General features: G+C 34.5%; 1 protein-coding gene across 1 annotated transcript in view; it reads left to right on the top strand.

Moving 5' to 3' along the window:
* Positions 1–16861, top strand: part of LOC117340633 (hemicentin-2-like) — a 33450-nt gene extending 16589 nt beyond the window's left edge. The window contains exons 6-15 of the mRNA XM_033902397.1: positions 136–399; positions 995–1321; positions 2110–2409; positions 2718–2822; positions 2974–2995; positions 4144–4199; positions 4562–4638; positions 5330–5366; positions 5495–5562; positions 16693–16861. Of these exons, the coding sequence (XP_033758288.1) occupies positions 136–399; positions 995–1321; positions 2110–2409; positions 2718–2822; positions 2974–2995; positions 4144–4199; positions 4562–4638; positions 5330–5366; positions 5495–5562; positions 16693–16845 (1409 nt within the window). The 3' untranslated portion in view covers positions 16846–16861. The remainder of the gene's footprint in view (positions 1–135; positions 400–994; positions 1322–2109; positions 2410–2717; positions 2823–2973; positions 2996–4143; positions 4200–4561; positions 4639–5329; positions 5367–5494; positions 5563–16692) is intronic.
* The last annotated feature ends 2689 nt before the right edge of the window (positions 16862–19550 follow it).

The following is a 19550-nucleotide window of genomic DNA, read 5'->3' as shown; positions in this document are numbered from 1 at the left end:
GTTGACCATACCAAAGTGATATCACGTTTGTCAAATTGTTATAGGTAATAAATAAAATCGAGCAAACGATAAACAAATAACTGCAAAAAACATTTTTTAAGAAAATATCAATGCTAAAACTATGTATCTATACAGATGGTCCTGGTTCTTCGCTAATTTTATCACCACAGGAGACCAAGTATACGAGGATAAAGGGTGACACGTTACCGGACATCACCTGTACAGCGGACTGTAGACCTGGCTGTACCTTTGTCTGGACACGACCGGATAACACCAACTTTACTGTCTCACCTGTGTTGTCACTGGGACAACTGGACAGATCAGAACACGGGACATACAGATGTACTGCTAGGAATGTTGGCGGGGAGTCGACTAAAGTGATCAATGTTATTGTGAAATGTTAGTTTTCAGACTGTAGTTGAAATATCCGATTAGTAAAATAAGGGGAGCTTGGCCCTTAGTTATTGAAACCTTTATATAGTTATATAGTAGCAACTACCAGTAGTGGTTTCGTATCATCTCTTTTTTTTCAATTTAGATGACAGACGAAACACTAAATATCATGAATGGTATCATTAGTCAAGTTGAATGCTGATCAAACAAATACCATTTAATATCATGTTCTGTCTTCAATTTTCATTTTGTTATTCGACGTGTAGAACTTGTGATTAAAACAGTAAATTCAAGAAAACGGTTAAGGTGTTATCAGTCATTTAAGACATTTTCGAACATTTAAAACGAAACTCGTCACATTTCGTTTTCAATATTATCATAAAAATTTGGATCTAATACCAAATAATGTAGATAACACATGAGTGCTATCGCTTAATACAAATGTGAGCATTGGTATGTTTATTGAGGTTACAATACTATGAAAACTTCGCAAAAAGTTACCCTGTGTGTTATTTCATGATTCAGGTATTACTTTATCGGTACATTCCATTAGTTGATGCAGTTACCATATTTGACCAATCATACATTATTTTCTTTTTAGATGAACCACATCCGTATCAAATGCTCGACCAAAACCAGACGTTTTATATATCCCAGTCAGACACCATTATTTTGTCTTCTACATTCATCTCCAACCCGGCGCCATCTTTCATCTGGACCTTCCAACCCTACAAATCTTTTGATGCAACTGATCTTAGAAACGGAACGGATGGCGTTATTATACAAAATACGTTTGAGGGGAGGAATTTAACTGCTATTTCAGTTTTGACTCGGACCAGTATACAGGAGAGCTGGTTTGGATTATATAACGTCACAGCAACAAACAACCAAGGCAGTGCCATGCTTAGCTTCACAGTTCGTGAAAAACGTAAGTATTTTACTCCTAACGGCTATAAAGTTCTACGGAAAACATATCCGGTTTCTCAATATTAATGAAAAGTCAGGGAAATATCAAGTGAAATCGATATCAATAGCTGAATATGTTAATGACTTCTATCTGAATAACAGTTCTATAATATAATGCTTCGAAGGTTCATATCGTGACTTGTTATGTTCACTTATTTTATTGATCTTTTCGATAGTTGACGAAAAACGCAAAGCAAATCTCAAAATTACAAACCGGTATTATACGGTAGTTTAGTCTGTTTAACCTGTTTACATAATGTTAAGAACATGTTTTAAGTATGCTTATCTCGGAGCGTTTACCCGCCTTCTATTGACATTAAGCATTTTATACAGTAAAATGAATTATTTTGTTTATCTTTTGTACAATGTTTTAGCGGAATGTATTTGTAACGTCGTTTCCTAATTTGGAAAGCAAAAGTCTGCAGGAAAACGATGTGTTTAAGGAGAGATATCGCATGATATGTAACAAGTTCTTCAAAATCTATTTTTTAAATACGACATGTGTTGATGTCTCATAACGCAGTATGTTCTTGTTAGTATGCTATAGTTTAGATACGGGATTCAAAAGTATATTTTTTCCTGATTTGAAGTTATTACGTTAGATGATTCGACATCATCTTAATAGAATAATGTATGGCGTAAACAATTTTATACAGATAATATTCATTTCATATTCATGTAACTTAATGCAAATGACATGGGTAATATGGTAACATGTATATCACCTCTTCATTCTGTTCGATATTACAGTGAACCCAGGAATCCCAAACAGTCTGTTAATTGGCTGTACTAAGGCCAGTTCTGCTGAGGTATCGTGGAGCGACGGAGGCGACTCTCAGTATTACCATGTTATTTTCAGCACAGATAGGTTTCTTCTCTCACAAGAGGTTTATCCAGTGTCGATTACAAAACACACAGACGGAAGTGACGTGTATAGTCAAAATATAGACAATCTGGATGGAGGCCATGTTTATTTCTTTAAGGTTGTAGCGTACAATAAGTACGGAAACACAACATCGGCAGATGCTGTCGGCTGTACTGTTCATGAGCGTAAGTATTTGGCAGATACCACAGCAGATTCTCCATTTTATAGTACGTTCTAAACACTAAAACAAATGTGTAACTATATCACATATTGTAAACGGTCACAGTTTTCTTAGTACGTTTTTGTATATTATATCAAATAGATCACTGACTGAACAAAGTATATTTCGATAATTTCATTTCTTAGCTTCTAAGTGTTTTTAACGGGGACGAAAACTTCGTGCGCGTATCGTCCTGAGTTGTTCTTGAGATAACCTGAAAGAGGAGTGAATGCATGTTGATCGAAAGAAAATATAATCTTTTGTTTGATACAGCATGTTCTAGTGGAACTGACAGTATGTATGTCACTGGAGTTGTACTGACGGTCACTAGCGTACTCACGCTATTGTTCACAGTTGGAATCGAGATTTATTTCAGACGTAAGTATTCATGAAGTGAACTGCATCGTCGTTTCAACTACCTGTAACTTATCTACACAGAACTAATGTAATACAATAGTTACAAAACAGTCGTTAAAATAATGGAATATTAAGATGTATGAAACAGTTTACTGAATATATTATTTTTCAGGAAATGGAAGACTATGTCATAGGTAAGCAGATGCAATTGATATAGATTTAGACGAGTATTCTGTATTTCAATTTTGATGTTTGATTTTTTTCCCCATCTTATCACATAATTATAAAAAGAAATAATACCCCCCATGAACAATTTTTGCCCAAATATTTAGAGCATCCCTTTTAACCGTACATATTACGTTTTCAGTGCTGACGAAACAGAAGTAAAATGGGATAACCACTCATTGGTCATATCACTTCTTTTTAATCCATCAAATGCATAAATAGTAATACCGTTTCCCCATCAACTCCTCAATCATCTGTACAAATTAGTTCGTTATCGAATTTTAGAGATCAGCATGTTTATTCGGGACCTCATCTTCCAATTCACCTACCTATATACAAGTCTGCTTACTTTGATTCATGAAGGAAACATTAACATTAAAAAATATATATTCTACCACGTTTGCTATTTTCTAATAATACACGCTCGTGCCAATAATACACGCTCGTGCCAATAATACACGCTTATGAGTCACGGCTGTTACCATTTTATATATCTAATATTCACATATTTAAGATAAGATAACTATAGCCGAATGGGCTAATGGGTTAGTCTTCTTTAATTTTTTTTATAAACGACGCGAGTTCAAATCCTACGGAGGCCCAACTTTTTTTAATTTTTTTTTCTTTTTATCCTTTTTTTATTTTTTCAAAATCAATGCCATATGATAGATGCTCTTGATCGTAGTACTGTAGTGCCTGTAAATAAATGTTTAGTTCACAAACAAATAATGCAATACCCAAGCAATCAATTACAAGGTTTTCTCGGGGTTTCTTTGCTTTTCTTTGTTTTTCTATTAGAAAGAGGTCGATCTCAGAACTAAACAGTACATGGTAGAATAGAAATAATCAACTTTGACTCGGATATTTTGTAATTTTGATTAATAAATCAGGCCTGCGGCCTTCGTTATTAATTTAATTGCAAAATATCCTCGTCCTCGTTGTATATCCTGCAACAATACACAAATCATTGTTAATTATTTCTTAAATAATCAGGCTGGTCGTCGGTTATATGTTTTCCTAACTGCTTCCTTATGCATAACATCATGCTTCAAAAAACAGTCAGGCGAGTGCCTGATGAGATAAGATACACATTGTTTTGTCTCCCTTTTTGTTGCAGAACACGTCAGCTTCCAAAACAGAAGGAATACCAGGATGTACAACTTTCAGATCGAGGTATTATTCTGATAATGAATACATTATGTAGTATGTTTATAATATCATCATATATTCGCATTTTAACAAAACGCTTCTGTTCATTGTTTGTAACAGTTAATATTTGTTAGTCTTAATTGTTAAGCAGATGTTGCCAAACGGTTTTTTTTTCTCTACGCTATTTATTTTTTTTTTAATTTTAAGCGGAGAGTTATTTTTGTGTTAAACGTATATTACCAAATTTTCTTACAGGAGGCAGATCCCAAAGCGGAAATGAAAGGTAAGACTACAACTTTCAACTAAATTATTTGTATATATTTCGAATGAGTGTATCGCGGTGACAACTGTATTCTATATTTTTTTTCTATTTATATACAATCCAGATCTCCATATCAGGAACTTGATACCAATGAGGTTGCCAAGGCGTCCGTGTATTCTGAAATCGGAGGACACCATCATGGTAAGACATAGTGTAACATCGATTAAGAATCACACGCATTCGGTTTTTAATGCATATTATATATATATATATATATATATATATATGAAACAAAAAAGTAATTCTAATACTTTTCGGAATGTTCGATCCGCCTCTTCACCAAGACATAAAGAACACGAACACAATCACATGCTATATCAACAGTACTACAAATACAATAAGATACAACAAAAGTAATATATATAGTAGTGGAAAAAAGATAACCTTTTCGTGAGCGGAAGGCAAATGCTAGAATGACATGTAGAGAACCTATGTTCTATGATTAACCACTATGTAGATGCAGAATCTTAAGAGACGTTTCGTCCCAAATTATAGTTGAGCTGCTTATCAAGATTCAAATTTGGTCGCCTTCCCTCGTCAGATATTTCAGAGGTTGCAACTCTGTAATCATATTGTATAGCTGCTACCAAGGTTTTTTTTTGTCCGGTAAACAGTCCCATTATTCTGATTTCACCCCATTGTAGTGTTTTTTTTCTATGGTCATTCTTTTACGTTATATATATACCAACATGTAATAAGGTAGCATATACGAAGAGGATTTGTACTATTTTGTGTGTATTTTCATATATCTATAAATTTTGCGTTTAAATGTACTAACCGCTTCATTTTTATTCATTAAACGAATTAACGGATTTTTTATTTGTACTTTCAGTTAACCCAATTGTTCCTGACAATGAAGGAGATGGTGGGTAGGTAGATTATCAATGCTTTTGATTCACTGTGATTTGTACGATATCTTATATCATTCTTTTTAAACATTGATGTTGCGGATAAACTATGTAACCATAAATTAACAACTATGTCCTTGTAATAACAGAAAGTACGAGTCGTTGGAGGGACGTTCGAATCCAAACGTTTATGAAGAACTTCATACTGCAACGTCTGGTACGTGATTTGATTTCTTTTTAGGAAGATTCCGAGAAGGATAGGAAACCTTTCTTTTAAATGCCCCTCTTTAACTGTATAAAAGAATAATGCCATACTAATTGAACAACGATGAAATCGATCAATAAAATTATCTGTATTTACAAATTATCATCGATAATGCAGGACCGTACTGCTAATATATAATTTGTTTGTGCTATACATATCTGTATACTATATATATATATGATGATATGTATTTTGTGATATATAGATAGGTTATGCTTTCTTACTATCTTAAGCAGATCTATTTTTCCATGCTCATATATATTTAGTAAAGCGTCACTCATACTGAGTTCATTTTTTGTCAGGTAACAGAGGGACATACATCAATACTACCATCGCTTGTAGAGATTAGTGTTTATACAACATCATGAAACTCAAGGAAGTGATGTTTCATCAATGTCTGCTTGGAGACAGGAGATCAAGGAAGACATTGTCCAGTTGCTATTTTTGTGAAATGAAACCTTGACTGCTTTACTTTCATTGTCGTTTTCAAATGCATAAACACATACCTAGCATCAATACATATAGAGTAAATATATCAATCACCAATCAGTATCATAAACGTGACACGAGACACCCTATGAATTTCTCCTCGCATAGTAAAATGTTAACACAGAACTCATTAACTGAATTAATTGTAAATCCATCGGTTATCTCTCTAAACAATTAAAGCACCAGTTAACCACTGTTTACTCTATTTTATCCTGTTTTGAAATATCTGGTTGATTTAGAATGTGTTTTTCTGCATAATTAAAATTCGGCTAAAGTGTTTTGAGCTGATCTTAAAGCATAATAATGCCATTGCTGTTTCGAACATTTGTGTGCAAGTGAATTGATATTTCCTGATAGCATTCATGACATACTTATTGGCCGCCTTAATTGTTCTGTGTGATACAAAATACAATTAGTTAGCGATGCCTGAGTGATGTATCTCGGGTAAAAAGTACAACCTACGCAGCATTCATTAAACTACATGGACATATTATAAACCAGTAAATTTCCCTACGTATCTCATTTTTTAAGCACAACACTACATTTATTCCTATAATTTAACATTATTTGAATTTTGTATATTCAAACTCTTATATTTTCTTATTTCATTGGTTTTTGTTTTGTTGTATTTTCTTTTTAAATGAGATTTTATAAAACTAATTCAGAACAAGGTATTATAACTTCGAGACGAAAAGTTCCGTGGGAAAATAAATATCACCATATCCGACCACTGCGATAGAAATGCATATCACCATATCCGACCACTGCGATATAAATACATATCACCATATCCGACCACTGCGATAGAAATACATATCACCATATCCGACCACTGCGATGGAAATGCATATCACCATATCCGACCACTGCGATGGAAATACATATCACCATATCCGACCACTGGGATGGAAATGCATATCACCATATCCGACCACTGCGATGGAAATGCATATCACCATATCCGACCACTGCGATAGAAATGCATATCACCATATCCGACCACTGAGATGGAAATGCATATCACCATATCCGACCACTGGGATGGAAATGCATATCACCATATCCGACCACTGCGATGGAAATGCATATCACCATATCCGACCACTGGGATGGAAATGCATATCACCATATCCGACCACTGGGATGGAAATGCATATCACCATATCCGACCACTGGGATGGAAATGCATATCACCATATCCGACCACTGCGATAGAAATACATATCACCATATCCGACTACTGCGATAGAAATACATATCACCATATCCAACACTGCGATGGAAATGCATATCACCATATCCGACCACTGCGATATAAATACATATCACCATATCCGACCACTGCGATGGAAATGCATATCAAATCTTCTTCTGGGTGTTCGATTAGATGAACATGAAGAAATCGTCCGAGGTGTTCCGATTCACATCTCAGCAGACGACCACTTCCTTTGTTATCGCCGGTAAGAATGTCAGAGGTTGAATGTGTATTGAATTCATCAGTATTAAATCATGAACATCCAAGCAACAAAAGGAAAAACATCTTACGTGTGATATGCAGTTATTCTCATAGTGATTGAAAGTTATCAATCTAAAAGGAAGAGTAACCGATACGTATGTAGCCATACAGACCGGTTAGTCGCAGTAGCTGTTGGTTTTTATTTGTTGAACTTTTTTCTATTGAAATAAATATAGTTATTATGATTGTCCGTCTTTTTTCTGTTTAATCTAAATTGTATTCAACGTTATTTGAAGAAAGCATCAAATGATAATGAAACGACGTAATATGAGAGGGAACAGTTATAGCTGTTGTTAATTTTTTTAAGACTGAAGTAATGGAATATTCCTTTTTTCTGTTTAACAAAATATCTGTGTGAACAAATAACGTGCAAAATAAACAGAAAAGTAGTTGACATTAGTTGCAGTAAATTTATTTGGTAAACATATTAAATTTTTATCACCAACATTTGGTGTTGTTGTTTTATTAAAATTTTGAATCAAACATTGAGTGTCTAAAATGTTTATGATAAATACAATGATATGTGGTGAAACATCATGTTGGTAAAACATGGTTGAAACCTTTTGTGTAATGAAGCCTTTTGTGTAATGAAGCCTTTTGTGTGACGAAGCCTTGTGTTTGATATTGGGTCCCCAAACTGATAGGGCATGTGATATGGATTCTACCATGTGACATTCTATATATATATATACATGTACAAATATATCTTGAAATAGAAATGTAAATAAATGGCCGTCATTCAAGCTGTTACTTCCTTGTACTATTCCAGCGGTATCACGCTTCTTTTTTAGTATAAATCACCCCGGCAATCCGTTTATTTGTTTGCGAATGTACCAGTTTAAATGTTCACTCCCGGCAGTTTCTCATTGATTAAACCGCTGTACAGTGTTGTGGTATACTTTTTACTCGAATTATTTTCTTTTCTTATCCCAAAACCTTTTAAAACTTTTCTTTTCTGTTATTTCCTTCTTTCTATTCTATATCTGTTATGTTCTCTTCGCTGTTTTCTGCTGTCATGATAACTTTTCGTAGGGAAATTATTTTGTCTAGAAAGTTTCGATAATGAATAGAGGAAATGGAAATTTAAGAGTAATTCATTTGATATGTATGTCAAATTTGAATCTTAATTCCTAACACATAACATATGTTGTGATATTTGAATCACATCTCTATTCATCGAGCCAACATTCCACCGTGACTTTGATCTGGAATAATCACCATAATAATTCACAATCATTACAACCTTTCATTTTGTATTAAACGTTAAAGGTACTAGACCTTCGACAGAGGGTATTATTATCAATTTAAAACACAAATAGACTCGCATGTATTTTTCTTCAGTAATAAACGTTGCACACTTGACATTATTACCACCCTTGATAAGTTCCATCTTCTTATTTACCTTTAAAATCTAAACTAGATAAATAATTAATTGCGTCCCGAAGAAATTCCATTTCGCTCCGCCTCCATATTGAATGAAATTATCTGATTGCGCATGCGCTGAAAACAGAAAGTAGGAACCACATGGCGAAGCGAGGAAGGCAACATGTGTTAGCCTAAAATCTCCAGAAAGAAGGAAGCATAAATTAGATTATGAAAAGAGATCGAAGAAAGGGAAGGTTTCAATCGGAGACTGCACAGACTATTGACATTATACACGACAATGGAATCGGAACTCATGCGGAAATGACACAGTTGAGTGTTTATTGGAGAGGCAAGTGTGTAACGTACTCACATACGTAGTGTAACGTTCGGTCTGTTCTCATCTTTACTGAAAACTCTAAGCATATGATGCGATTTAATCAATGGTTAGGATTTCTTTTGTGATATGTAGTGACTGCATATTCACTATTTATAGTTCACCAGCTTAAGCTTCTTAATAAATCACACCTGTATGAATCCAGCGAAATGGGGCCGAAGGGGTTAAGCTAAGAAAGCGTTTCGGATCGTTGGCGACAACAGGCACAGAATCGTGATTTTTCGCAACGGATAATATTGAAAAGTTTATTTAGTTTTTATTTTCTAGTTTCATTAAAACCTAGCAATTAAACGTTGTAGTTAAGTTAAGCAACATGCAAAATATATAGTTTTCCCCGCTGATAAATAAGTCCACCATATTTGTTTTCTTTTGTATGTAAATCTCTTCCCAGAATCCGCTGCGATCAAGGTCAAGTGTATGCAAAAAAGTTTATAATGTTCAAAAGTTCGAATCTTTTTGGCTTCATTCCGATAAATTTTGACGTTATATAATTACTTTTTATTTTTATGTCTTAAATAGGCATATATATATGGAATAAATGTCATTTATTGTCAAAATACTAACAATTTATTACATTCTGTCGGAGGTGTAGCATCTTTGAGAGAATGAAGCCCATACGATAAAGAATTATGAAACCATTGATTAATCATAGCTTTAGAATTGTTCTTCATAGATGATTACAACGTGTTGTACACCTTGATCATTGAGGGAAACTCGTTCACGCTTAAGTTCTCATAAAAAGAACCTTATTAAGAAATGAATAAATTAAAAAAAAATCTTTTTTAAGAAAAACTGAAATACGATGAAGGTAATGTAGGTATGTAGAAGAATTACGGGTTTTGGTCCCAGTTCCGAGTTCCGTTTAAGACAAACGAACTACTATGCATAAACTTTACGGGACTTGGTCCCAGTTCCGAGTTCCGTTTAACCAGTTCCGAGTTCCGTTTAAGTAGTTCCGAGTTCCGTTTAACCAGTTTAAGGTAATGTAGGTATGTAGAAGAATTACGGGTTTTGGTCCCAGTTCCGAGTTCCGTTTAAGACAAACGAACTACTATGCATAAACTTTACGGGACTTGGTCCCAGTTCCGAGTTCCGTTTAAGTAAAACGGAACTCGGAACAGTTCCGAGTTCCGTTTAACCAGTTCCGAGTTCCGTTTAAGTAGTTCCGAGTTCCGTTTAACCAGTTTAAGGTAATGTAGGTATGTAGAAGAATTACGGGTTTTGGTCCCAGTTCCGAGTTCCGTTAAAGACAAACGAACTACTATGCATAAACTTTATGGGACTTTGTCCCAGTTCCGAGTTCCGTTTAAGTAAAACGGAACTCGGAACAGTTCCGAGTTCCGTTTAACCAGTTCCGAGTTCCGTTTAAGTAGTTCCGAGTTCCGTTTAACCCGTTCCAAGTTCCGTTTAAGTAGTTCCGAGTTCCGTTTAACCAGTTCCAAGTTCCGTTTAAGAAAAACGGGACAACTATGTATAAGCTTTACGGGTTTTGGTCCCAGTTCCGAGTTCCGTTTAAGATAAACGTATAAGGCTTATCTTTTTGTATTTTACTATGCTGAAAAACTTGAAAAATAAAATAAATACAAAAAAAAAAAAAAGAAAAAAAAAATGGAGACGATTTGTTAACAAGAATACAAGTTATCGCACGGAAACAAACGTATGAATAAATTTAATATTTTCAGTAGCAGATCATGTGAGCTCTGACTTACAAAACTCAAATGCAATCCCAAGCATCCCCTCCTCGCGGGAACAAAGCAATATGTCTCTCCGAAACTTACGGGGGAGACATAATTAATGGTTATCATTTATTCGATTTATTGATATGAATAATTCCACTACTGATATCATTAATTCAAGGAATAAAGTGATATCAATACGAATTGTTGATATAATTTATTCATTAAATGATATCATAAATTAGAATTCATGATATCATTAAATCATTTAATGATACCATATATTCGAATAAGTGATATCATAAATTGTAGATTTAATCTAATCATTTAGTCTAATCATTGACAGCGAATAACAAGGAAGGCATTTGGCAACAGCTCATTAGAAGTTTCCTGCTACCCCGCGTATTTTTATTTTTTTCAGGTACCAATGAAAGAACTGTTCGATATTATTCAATAAAATTGTATTTTTTTTATTTGTGTTGAATAAAACTTCAGTAATACCAATTAAAGATTTTTTCCCAGTCGTCATATAGACATTTCACCTCAAGAGTAGAAGCCATATTGAAAAACAAACTGGTGTATGAAATATACTTTGCAGTTATTGCTTTGTTTGTGTACTTTAACTTCACACATATAGATACATTAACTAAAAATAAAAATTCATATCTCCCTCCATGGACCTATATTTCGCGATATCTAGAAAGCTGCTTTAACAAGCTACTTGTAATTTAGGAAAGTGTAAAAAAAAAAAAAAAAAAGGTACCATGAGCGAAAACTGCGTTGTAACATTCTCTCTTGGAAGTTACAACACAACAATGTCTCGTAATTTTACAACACCAGTCGTGTTGTTATCCTTTTTCCTAGAAGTTACAACGCATGCAACATTTTTCTTAAACGGAACTAGGAGCTGGTTCCTAGTACCGTTTTTCTTTAACGGAACTCGGAACTGGGACCAAAACCCGTAAAGCTTATAAATACCAACATTACCTTAAACGGAACTCGGAACTTGTTAAACGGAACTCGGAACTGGTTACGAGTTCCGTTTTTACTTAAACGGAACTCGGAACTGGTTAAACGGAACTCGGAACTGGTTCCCAGTTCCGTTTTTCTTAAACGGAACTCGGAACTGGGACCTTAATCAATAAAGCTAATTCATCGTATTTCAGTTTTTCTTAAACGGAACTCGGAACTGGGACCTTAATCAATAAAGCTAATTCATAGTATTTCAGTTTTTCTTAAACGGAACTCGAACTGGTTCCCAGTTCCGTTTTACTTAAACGGAACTCAGAACTGGTTCCTAGTTCCATTTTTCTTAAACGGAACTCGGAACTGGTTAAACGGAACTCGGAACTGGGACCTTCATCAATAAAGCTAATACATAGTATATCAGTTTTTCTTCAACGGAACTCGGAACTGGGACCTTAATCAATAAAGCTAATTCATAGTATTTCAGTTTTTCTTAAACGGAACTCGGAACTGGGACCTTAATCAATAAAGCTAGTTCATCGTATTTCAGTTTTTCTTAAACGGGACTCGGAACTGGGACCTTAATCAATAAAGCTAATTCATAGTATTTCAGTTTTTCTTAAACGGAACTGGAACTGGTTCCTAGTTCCATTTTTCTTAAACGGAACTCGGAACTGGTTAAACGGAACTCGGAACTGGGACCTTCATCAATAAAGCTAATACATAGTATATCAGTTTTTCTTAAACGGAACTCGGAACTGGGACCTTAATCAATAAAGCTAATTCATAGTATTTCAGTTTAACTTAAACGGAACTGGTTCCGAGTTCCGTTTTTCTTAAACGGAACTCGGAACTGGTAAAACGGAACTCGGAACTGGTTCCCAGTTCCGTTTTTCTTAAACGGAACTCGAAACTGGGACCTTAATCAATAAAGCCAATTCATAGTATTTCAGTTTTTATTAAACGGAACTCGGAACTGGGACCTTAATCAATAAAGCTAATTCATAGTATTTCAGTTTTTCTTAAACGGAACTCGGAACTGGTTCCCAGTTCCGTTTTTCTTAAACGGAACTCGGAACTGGGACCTTAATCAATAAAGCAAATACATAGTATTTCAGTTTTTCTTAAACAGAACTCGGAACTGGGACCTTAATAAATAAAGCTAATTCATAGTATTTCAGTTTTTCTTAAACAGAACTCGGAACTGGGACCTTAATCAATAAAGCTAATTCAAAGTATTTTAGTTTTTCTTAAACGGAACTCGGAACTGGGACCTTAATCAATAAAGCTAATTCATAGTATTTCAGTTTTTCTTAAACGGAACTCGGAACTGGTTCCCAGTTCCGTTTTACTTAAACGGAACTCGGAACTCGGAACCAACTTCAGGAACAGTGGCTAGATAGCCGAGCTCGTAGCATAGAGTGTGTGCGGGTCACCTAGTGGACTATTCGAATGATATTCCAAAAGCCTTACAGCCTATATGTTAACATGAATACAAAAGCGGAAAACAAAATAAATACTTTGATATTTAAACCTCTATTATGGTATAAGATAACGAAACATGTAAATCTATTTTGTTGGATTGTTGTTGCAAATACATTTCATTGATTTAAATTATCAAAATAGAACATTTTCATGACCTTGACGTTAAATGTAAATCGTGATATATTAGAATCAATATGTATATGAAACATCTCGAAATTATTAGTTTGCATTAAGGGAGACCGTGTCGGTCGCGTATGTAACGACTGATGTTAAAGCCACATACTCACGAAGAAACATACACATATCAATGTTTACATTTTGAGCTTTTTACAGTTTTTGGACTTGATACATACCAAGCAGATTATCGTGAATCAGAAACTGAAAGAAAATATGTATTTGTAAAATTACACGGGGAATTCCCCAAAATATTAATTGTGGCTCCCGGACCAAGTTTCTCTGAAATTAGTCCGACAATGCAACTGCGGGTTTTACAGTCCATACGAAATGGAGGAACGCCGCAAGCGTGGAACTGCAAAAACGAAGACAAAGTCTACAAAAACAAACAAAAAACAAAAAAAAAAAGCAAAAGTGTGTGGAATCGGCAAAACTCGAGTATTTCCTAAGGAAAAGGAATAGACTCGAATTCCGATTTTTCCGGACGTGTATTTGATTGTTGGTTAGCTTTTAAACATTGTCAACTTCACCGATCTAAGATTGTATCGATGTTTTGTTGTATGCATTGTTATGGCCGGAAACTGCCAGTTAGTGAAAGGGTAAATTTACGTACTAACTTAGAGACACTACATAGAGTACACACACGTGTAAACCAATCAGATCAAAGGCTGATAACACATTCAACAATGTTTAATTTACAAAATACATTTCAACATATACATAGTACATACATATAGTATAATACATATATATTATATGTAAAAATCAAATGACCGAACATTCTGGGCACTTAATGTAATGTACACAAGTACATTTGAAAAGGTAAACTGTAGGACACAAGTAAAAGTACAGAGTTCATGCTAGGAATCAATCTTCCGCGTAATGGTAAGCATGATCGCGCGCGAGTCACTAACGCGACACGAGGCCATGATATTGTAAAAACGTTCCAGTCATCAACAAGTAAACATGGCCTATATGTATATAAAGTCGCGAGGGCCCAAATCCACACACGGTAATTGACCACTTGTACTCACGTATAGGGTGGCCAATTCTCCATTCCATCATATATTTACATTTAGCACAATGTTTCTATCAATTATTTGTAACAGTTAATGATTCTTTGAGTCCTAATGTTTTAGTATATATTGCACAACTAAGCAAAAACCAAACGGTTTCTTCTGTTCGGTTCTTACTAATCGAAAATGTATTTTAGAGTTAAGTGTTTATTACCAATTTTTCTTACAGGTGGCAGACCTCAAAGCGGAAATGAAAGGTAAACCCACATCCTTAGACCATATCAGCTTTAAATATACGTATTTGTGTATCTTTCGAATAAGTGTATCACGCTAACAACTGTATTTTATACATTTGTTTTTATCTATATGTAATACAGATCTCCATATCAACAACTTGATACCAATGAGGTTGCCAAGCCGTCCGTGTACTCTGAAATCGGAGGACATCATCATGGTAAGGCATAGTGTCATATAGATTAAGAATCACACGCAGTCGGTGTTTAATGCATATCATATATATATGGGTATATTTATGGTAATTCCAACGGTGTGGCAAATTTTCGAGGTAATTCGCCCCTTGATGAAGACACAATGAAAACAAACACAATCACACGATATATGAACAGTACTAGAAATACAATAAGATACAGCAAGAGTAATCTATATGGCAGTTAAAAAAAATAAAAACCTGAAGCTTTCGTGGGCCGAAGGCAGATGTTAGAATGACATGTACAGAATCAATGTTCTATGATTGAACGCTAAGTCAAAAAGAAATGTTTCCCGTGATTGAAAATGTTGAATCTTAACAGACGTTTCGTCCCAAAATGATATAAAGTAGCAACCTCCGATAAAGCTGACAATAGGAAGAGGACAAAATTTAAGTCTCGGAGTTCAGCTATGTGATGTCAGGAATATTGCCGATGACATCGGGCGACTTAGCTTGAGTCTTTATATTATGAATATAAGAATTATGATAACAGCGTAGCAATCTCAGGAAATTCTGACGGCGGGAGGCAACCAAATTTGAGTTTAGCTGCTCTTTAAGACTCAAATTCGGTAGCGTCCCGTTTTCAGATTTGTTCAATGTAATCATAGTTCTAAAATTTATAAAATCTAATCCTCAAGATTATTTTCTGAGGTTGCTACGCCGTTATCATAGTTCTCATATTGTATAGCTGCTACTAGGGGTTTCGTATATTTTGTCCGGTTAACAATCCCATTATTTAATTTTTTACCTTAGTGTAGCGTTTTTAGGAACTTTTATGACAACGCTTTTACGTTATCAACATGTAATCGGGTAGCATATGCGAAGATAATTTGTACTATTTTGTTTGTATTTGTATATATCTATACATTTTGCATTTAAATGTACTACAATGTAACTGCTTCATGATTGCTCACTAAATTAATTTTTGATTTTTTTAAATTTGTATTTTCAGTTAACCAAATTGATCCTGACAATCAAGGAGATGGTGGGTAGGTAGATTATCAACGCTTGTGATTCGATGTGATTTGTAAGAAATATTGTATCATTTTTTAAAACATTGATGTTGCGGATAAACCATGTAACTTCAAATTAACAACTGCTTCCTTCTAATAACAGAAAGTACAAGTCGTTGGAGGGCCGTTCGAATCCAAACGTTTATGAAGAACGTCATACTTCAACGTCTGGTAGGTGTGCTTTCATTCGTTTAGGAAAGCTTACGAGAATGCTAAGAAACCTTTCTTTTAAATCCCTCTGTTTAACTGTATAAAAGAATAATGCCATGCTTATTGAACAACGATGAAATCGATCAATAAAATAATCAGTATTTACAAATTATCATCGATAATGCAGGACCGTACTGCTAATATATAATTTCTGTTTTATGTGCTATACATATCTGTATACTATATATATTTATATAGGTTATGCTTTCTTACTATCTTAAGCACATCTATCTTTGCATGCTCATATATATTCAGTAAAGCGTCACTCATATTCAGTTCTTTCTTTGTCAGGTAACAGAGGGACATATATCAATACTACCATCGCTTGTAGAGATTAGTGTTTATACAACATCATGGAACTCAGTGAGGCGATGTCTCATCAAGGTCTGGTTGGAGACAGGAGATCAAGGGAGACATTGTCCAGTTGTTATATTTGTGAAATGAAACCTTGACTGTTTTACTTTCATTGTCGTTTCCAAATGCATAAACGCATGCATAGCATCAATCCATATAGAGTAAATATATAAATCACCAATCTGTATCATAAACGTGACACGAGCTACCATATCGATTTATCCTCACACAGTAAAATGTTAACACAGAACTTATTAACTGAATTAATTATAAATTCATCGGTTATCTCTCCTAACGATTAAAGCACCATCGGTATGTTTTCGAAAGTTAGCCAGTTAACCGCTGTCAACTCCATTTAAGCCTGTTTTGAAATATCTAGTTGATTTAGAATGTGTTTTTCTGCATAATTAAAATCCTGCTAAAGTGTTTTGAGCTGATCTTAAAGCATAATCATGCAATTGCTGTTTCGAACATGTGTGTGCAAGTGAATTGATGTTTCCTGTTAGCATTCTTGACATACTTATTGGCCGCCTTAACTGTTTTGTGTGATACAAAATACAATTAGTTAGCGATGCCTAAGTTATGTATCTCGGGTTAAAATACAAACTATGCAGCATTCATTTAACTACATGGACATATGTTAAACCAGTACATTTTCCTACGTATCTCGTTTTTTAAGCACAATACTACATTTATTCCTATAATATAACATTATTTGAATTTTGTATATGCAAAATCTTATATTTCTAATTTCATTGTTTTTCTGTTTTGTTTTATTTTGTTTTTAATGAGTTTTTATTAAACTAATTCCGAACAAGGTAATATAAATGCATATCACCATATCCGACCGATGGGATGAAAATGCATATCACCATATCCGACCACTGGGATGAAAATGAATATCACCATATCCGACCGTTGGGATGAAAATGTATATCACTATATCCGACCGGTGGGATGAAAATGCATATCACCATATCCGACCGATGGGATGAAAATGCATATCACCATATCCGACCGGTGGGATGAAAATGCATATCACCATATCCGACCGGTGGGATGAGAATGCAGCCATAGAGACCAGTTAGTCGCATTAGCTGTTGGTTTTCATTTGTTGAACTTTTTTCTATTAAAGAAAATATAGTTATTATGATTGTCCGTCTTATTTATGTTTTATCAAAATTGTATTCAACGTTATTTGAAGAAAGCATCAAATGATAATGAAACGACGTAATATGCGAGGGAACAGTTTACAGCTGCATCAGTCAACAGTCAAAACAGATTTCACGAGGTGTTGGTACTGACCATGTAAACTGTTTCTCCTAGGCCGAAGGCCGAATGAAAACAGTTCACCTGGTCAGTACCAACACCGAGTGAAAACTGCGTTGATTGTGTTGATTGATGAGGCATTAAACAACTGTTTTGTTATCTGACCACTGAGGTGAATAGATTAAAAAATAAAAGTCTGAAATCCAAAATTTAATAACTCACAGAACCCTTGATGATATTCCTGGTATTAGCTGAGTCTCTGTTCTCTATGAGATTTATAAGCTCGTCATCGTTTATGTCTTCAAACCTAGAAGTCATGTTTACAGTCGACCGATGTTTACAATCCTGTCGACGACAAGTAGTGTAGTCACTGTCATCTGTACGTTGTAATAAGGCGCGTTCGATTGGGCAGCGCGTGATCGGGCAACAGTTCATCGGTAGCATTCACGGTAAATCATGTGACCGGGGAACAGTTCATGGTTAGCATTTTTTATATGAAAACAGTCAAATTTGGTTAATATCCATTTATATAATGAGTCAGATATCAACTATAATTGTTGTTAATTCTTTTTTTTCTTTTTTTTTTGAAGACTGGAGTAATTGAATATTACTTTTTTTCTGTTTAACAAAACATCTGTGTGAACAAATAACGTGCAAAATAAACAGAAAATCAGTTTACATTAGTTGCTGTAAATTTATTTGGTATACATATTAAATTTTTATCACCAACATTTGGTGTTTTATTAAAAATGACGAAGCCTTGTGTTTGATATTGGGTCCCCAAACTGATATGGCATATGATATGGATTGTACCATGGGACATTCTATATATATGTATACATGTATATCTTGAAATACAAATGTAAATAAATGCCCGTCATTCAAGCTGTTACTTCCTTGTATTACTCTAGCGGTATCAAGCTTCTTTTTTAGGATAAATCACCCCGGCAATCCGTTTATTTGTTTGCGAATGTACTAGTTTAAATATTTACTCCCGGCAGTTTCAGTTTGCTTAAAACGCTGTACAGTGTTGTGGTATACTTTTTACTCGACATTTTTTTCGTTTCTTATGCCAGAACCTTTTAAAACTTTTGTTTTCTGTTATTTCCTTCTTTCTGTTCTATATCTGTTCTGTTCTCTTCGCTGTTTTCTGCTGTCATGAAAACCTTTCGTAGGGAAATTATTTTGTCTAGAAAGTTTCGATGATGAATAGAGGAAATGGAAATTTAAGAGTAATTCATTTCATATGTATGTCAGATTTGAATCTTAATTCTTAACAAATAACAAATGTTGTGATATTTGAATCACATCTCTATTCATCGCGCCAACATTCCACCGTGACTTTGATCTGGAATAATCTCCATAATAATTCACAATCATTACAACCTTTCATTTTGAATATAAACGCTAGAAGTGCTAGACCTTCGACAGATAGTATGTTTTATCAATTTAAAACACAAATAGACTCGCATATATTTTTCTTCTGGAATAAAAGTAACAATGTACACACTTGCCATTACTACCAC

This window comes from Pecten maximus, chromosome 13 (assembly GCF_902652985.1).
Source record: "Pecten maximus chromosome 13, xPecMax1.1, whole genome shotgun sequence".
In the NCBI taxonomy this organism is placed as follows: Eukaryota; Metazoa; Mollusca; class Bivalvia; order Pectinida; family Pectinidae; genus Pecten; species Pecten maximus.
Note: the sequence above shows the minus strand (reverse complement) of the source record. Positions and strands in the feature narration are given on the sequence as shown.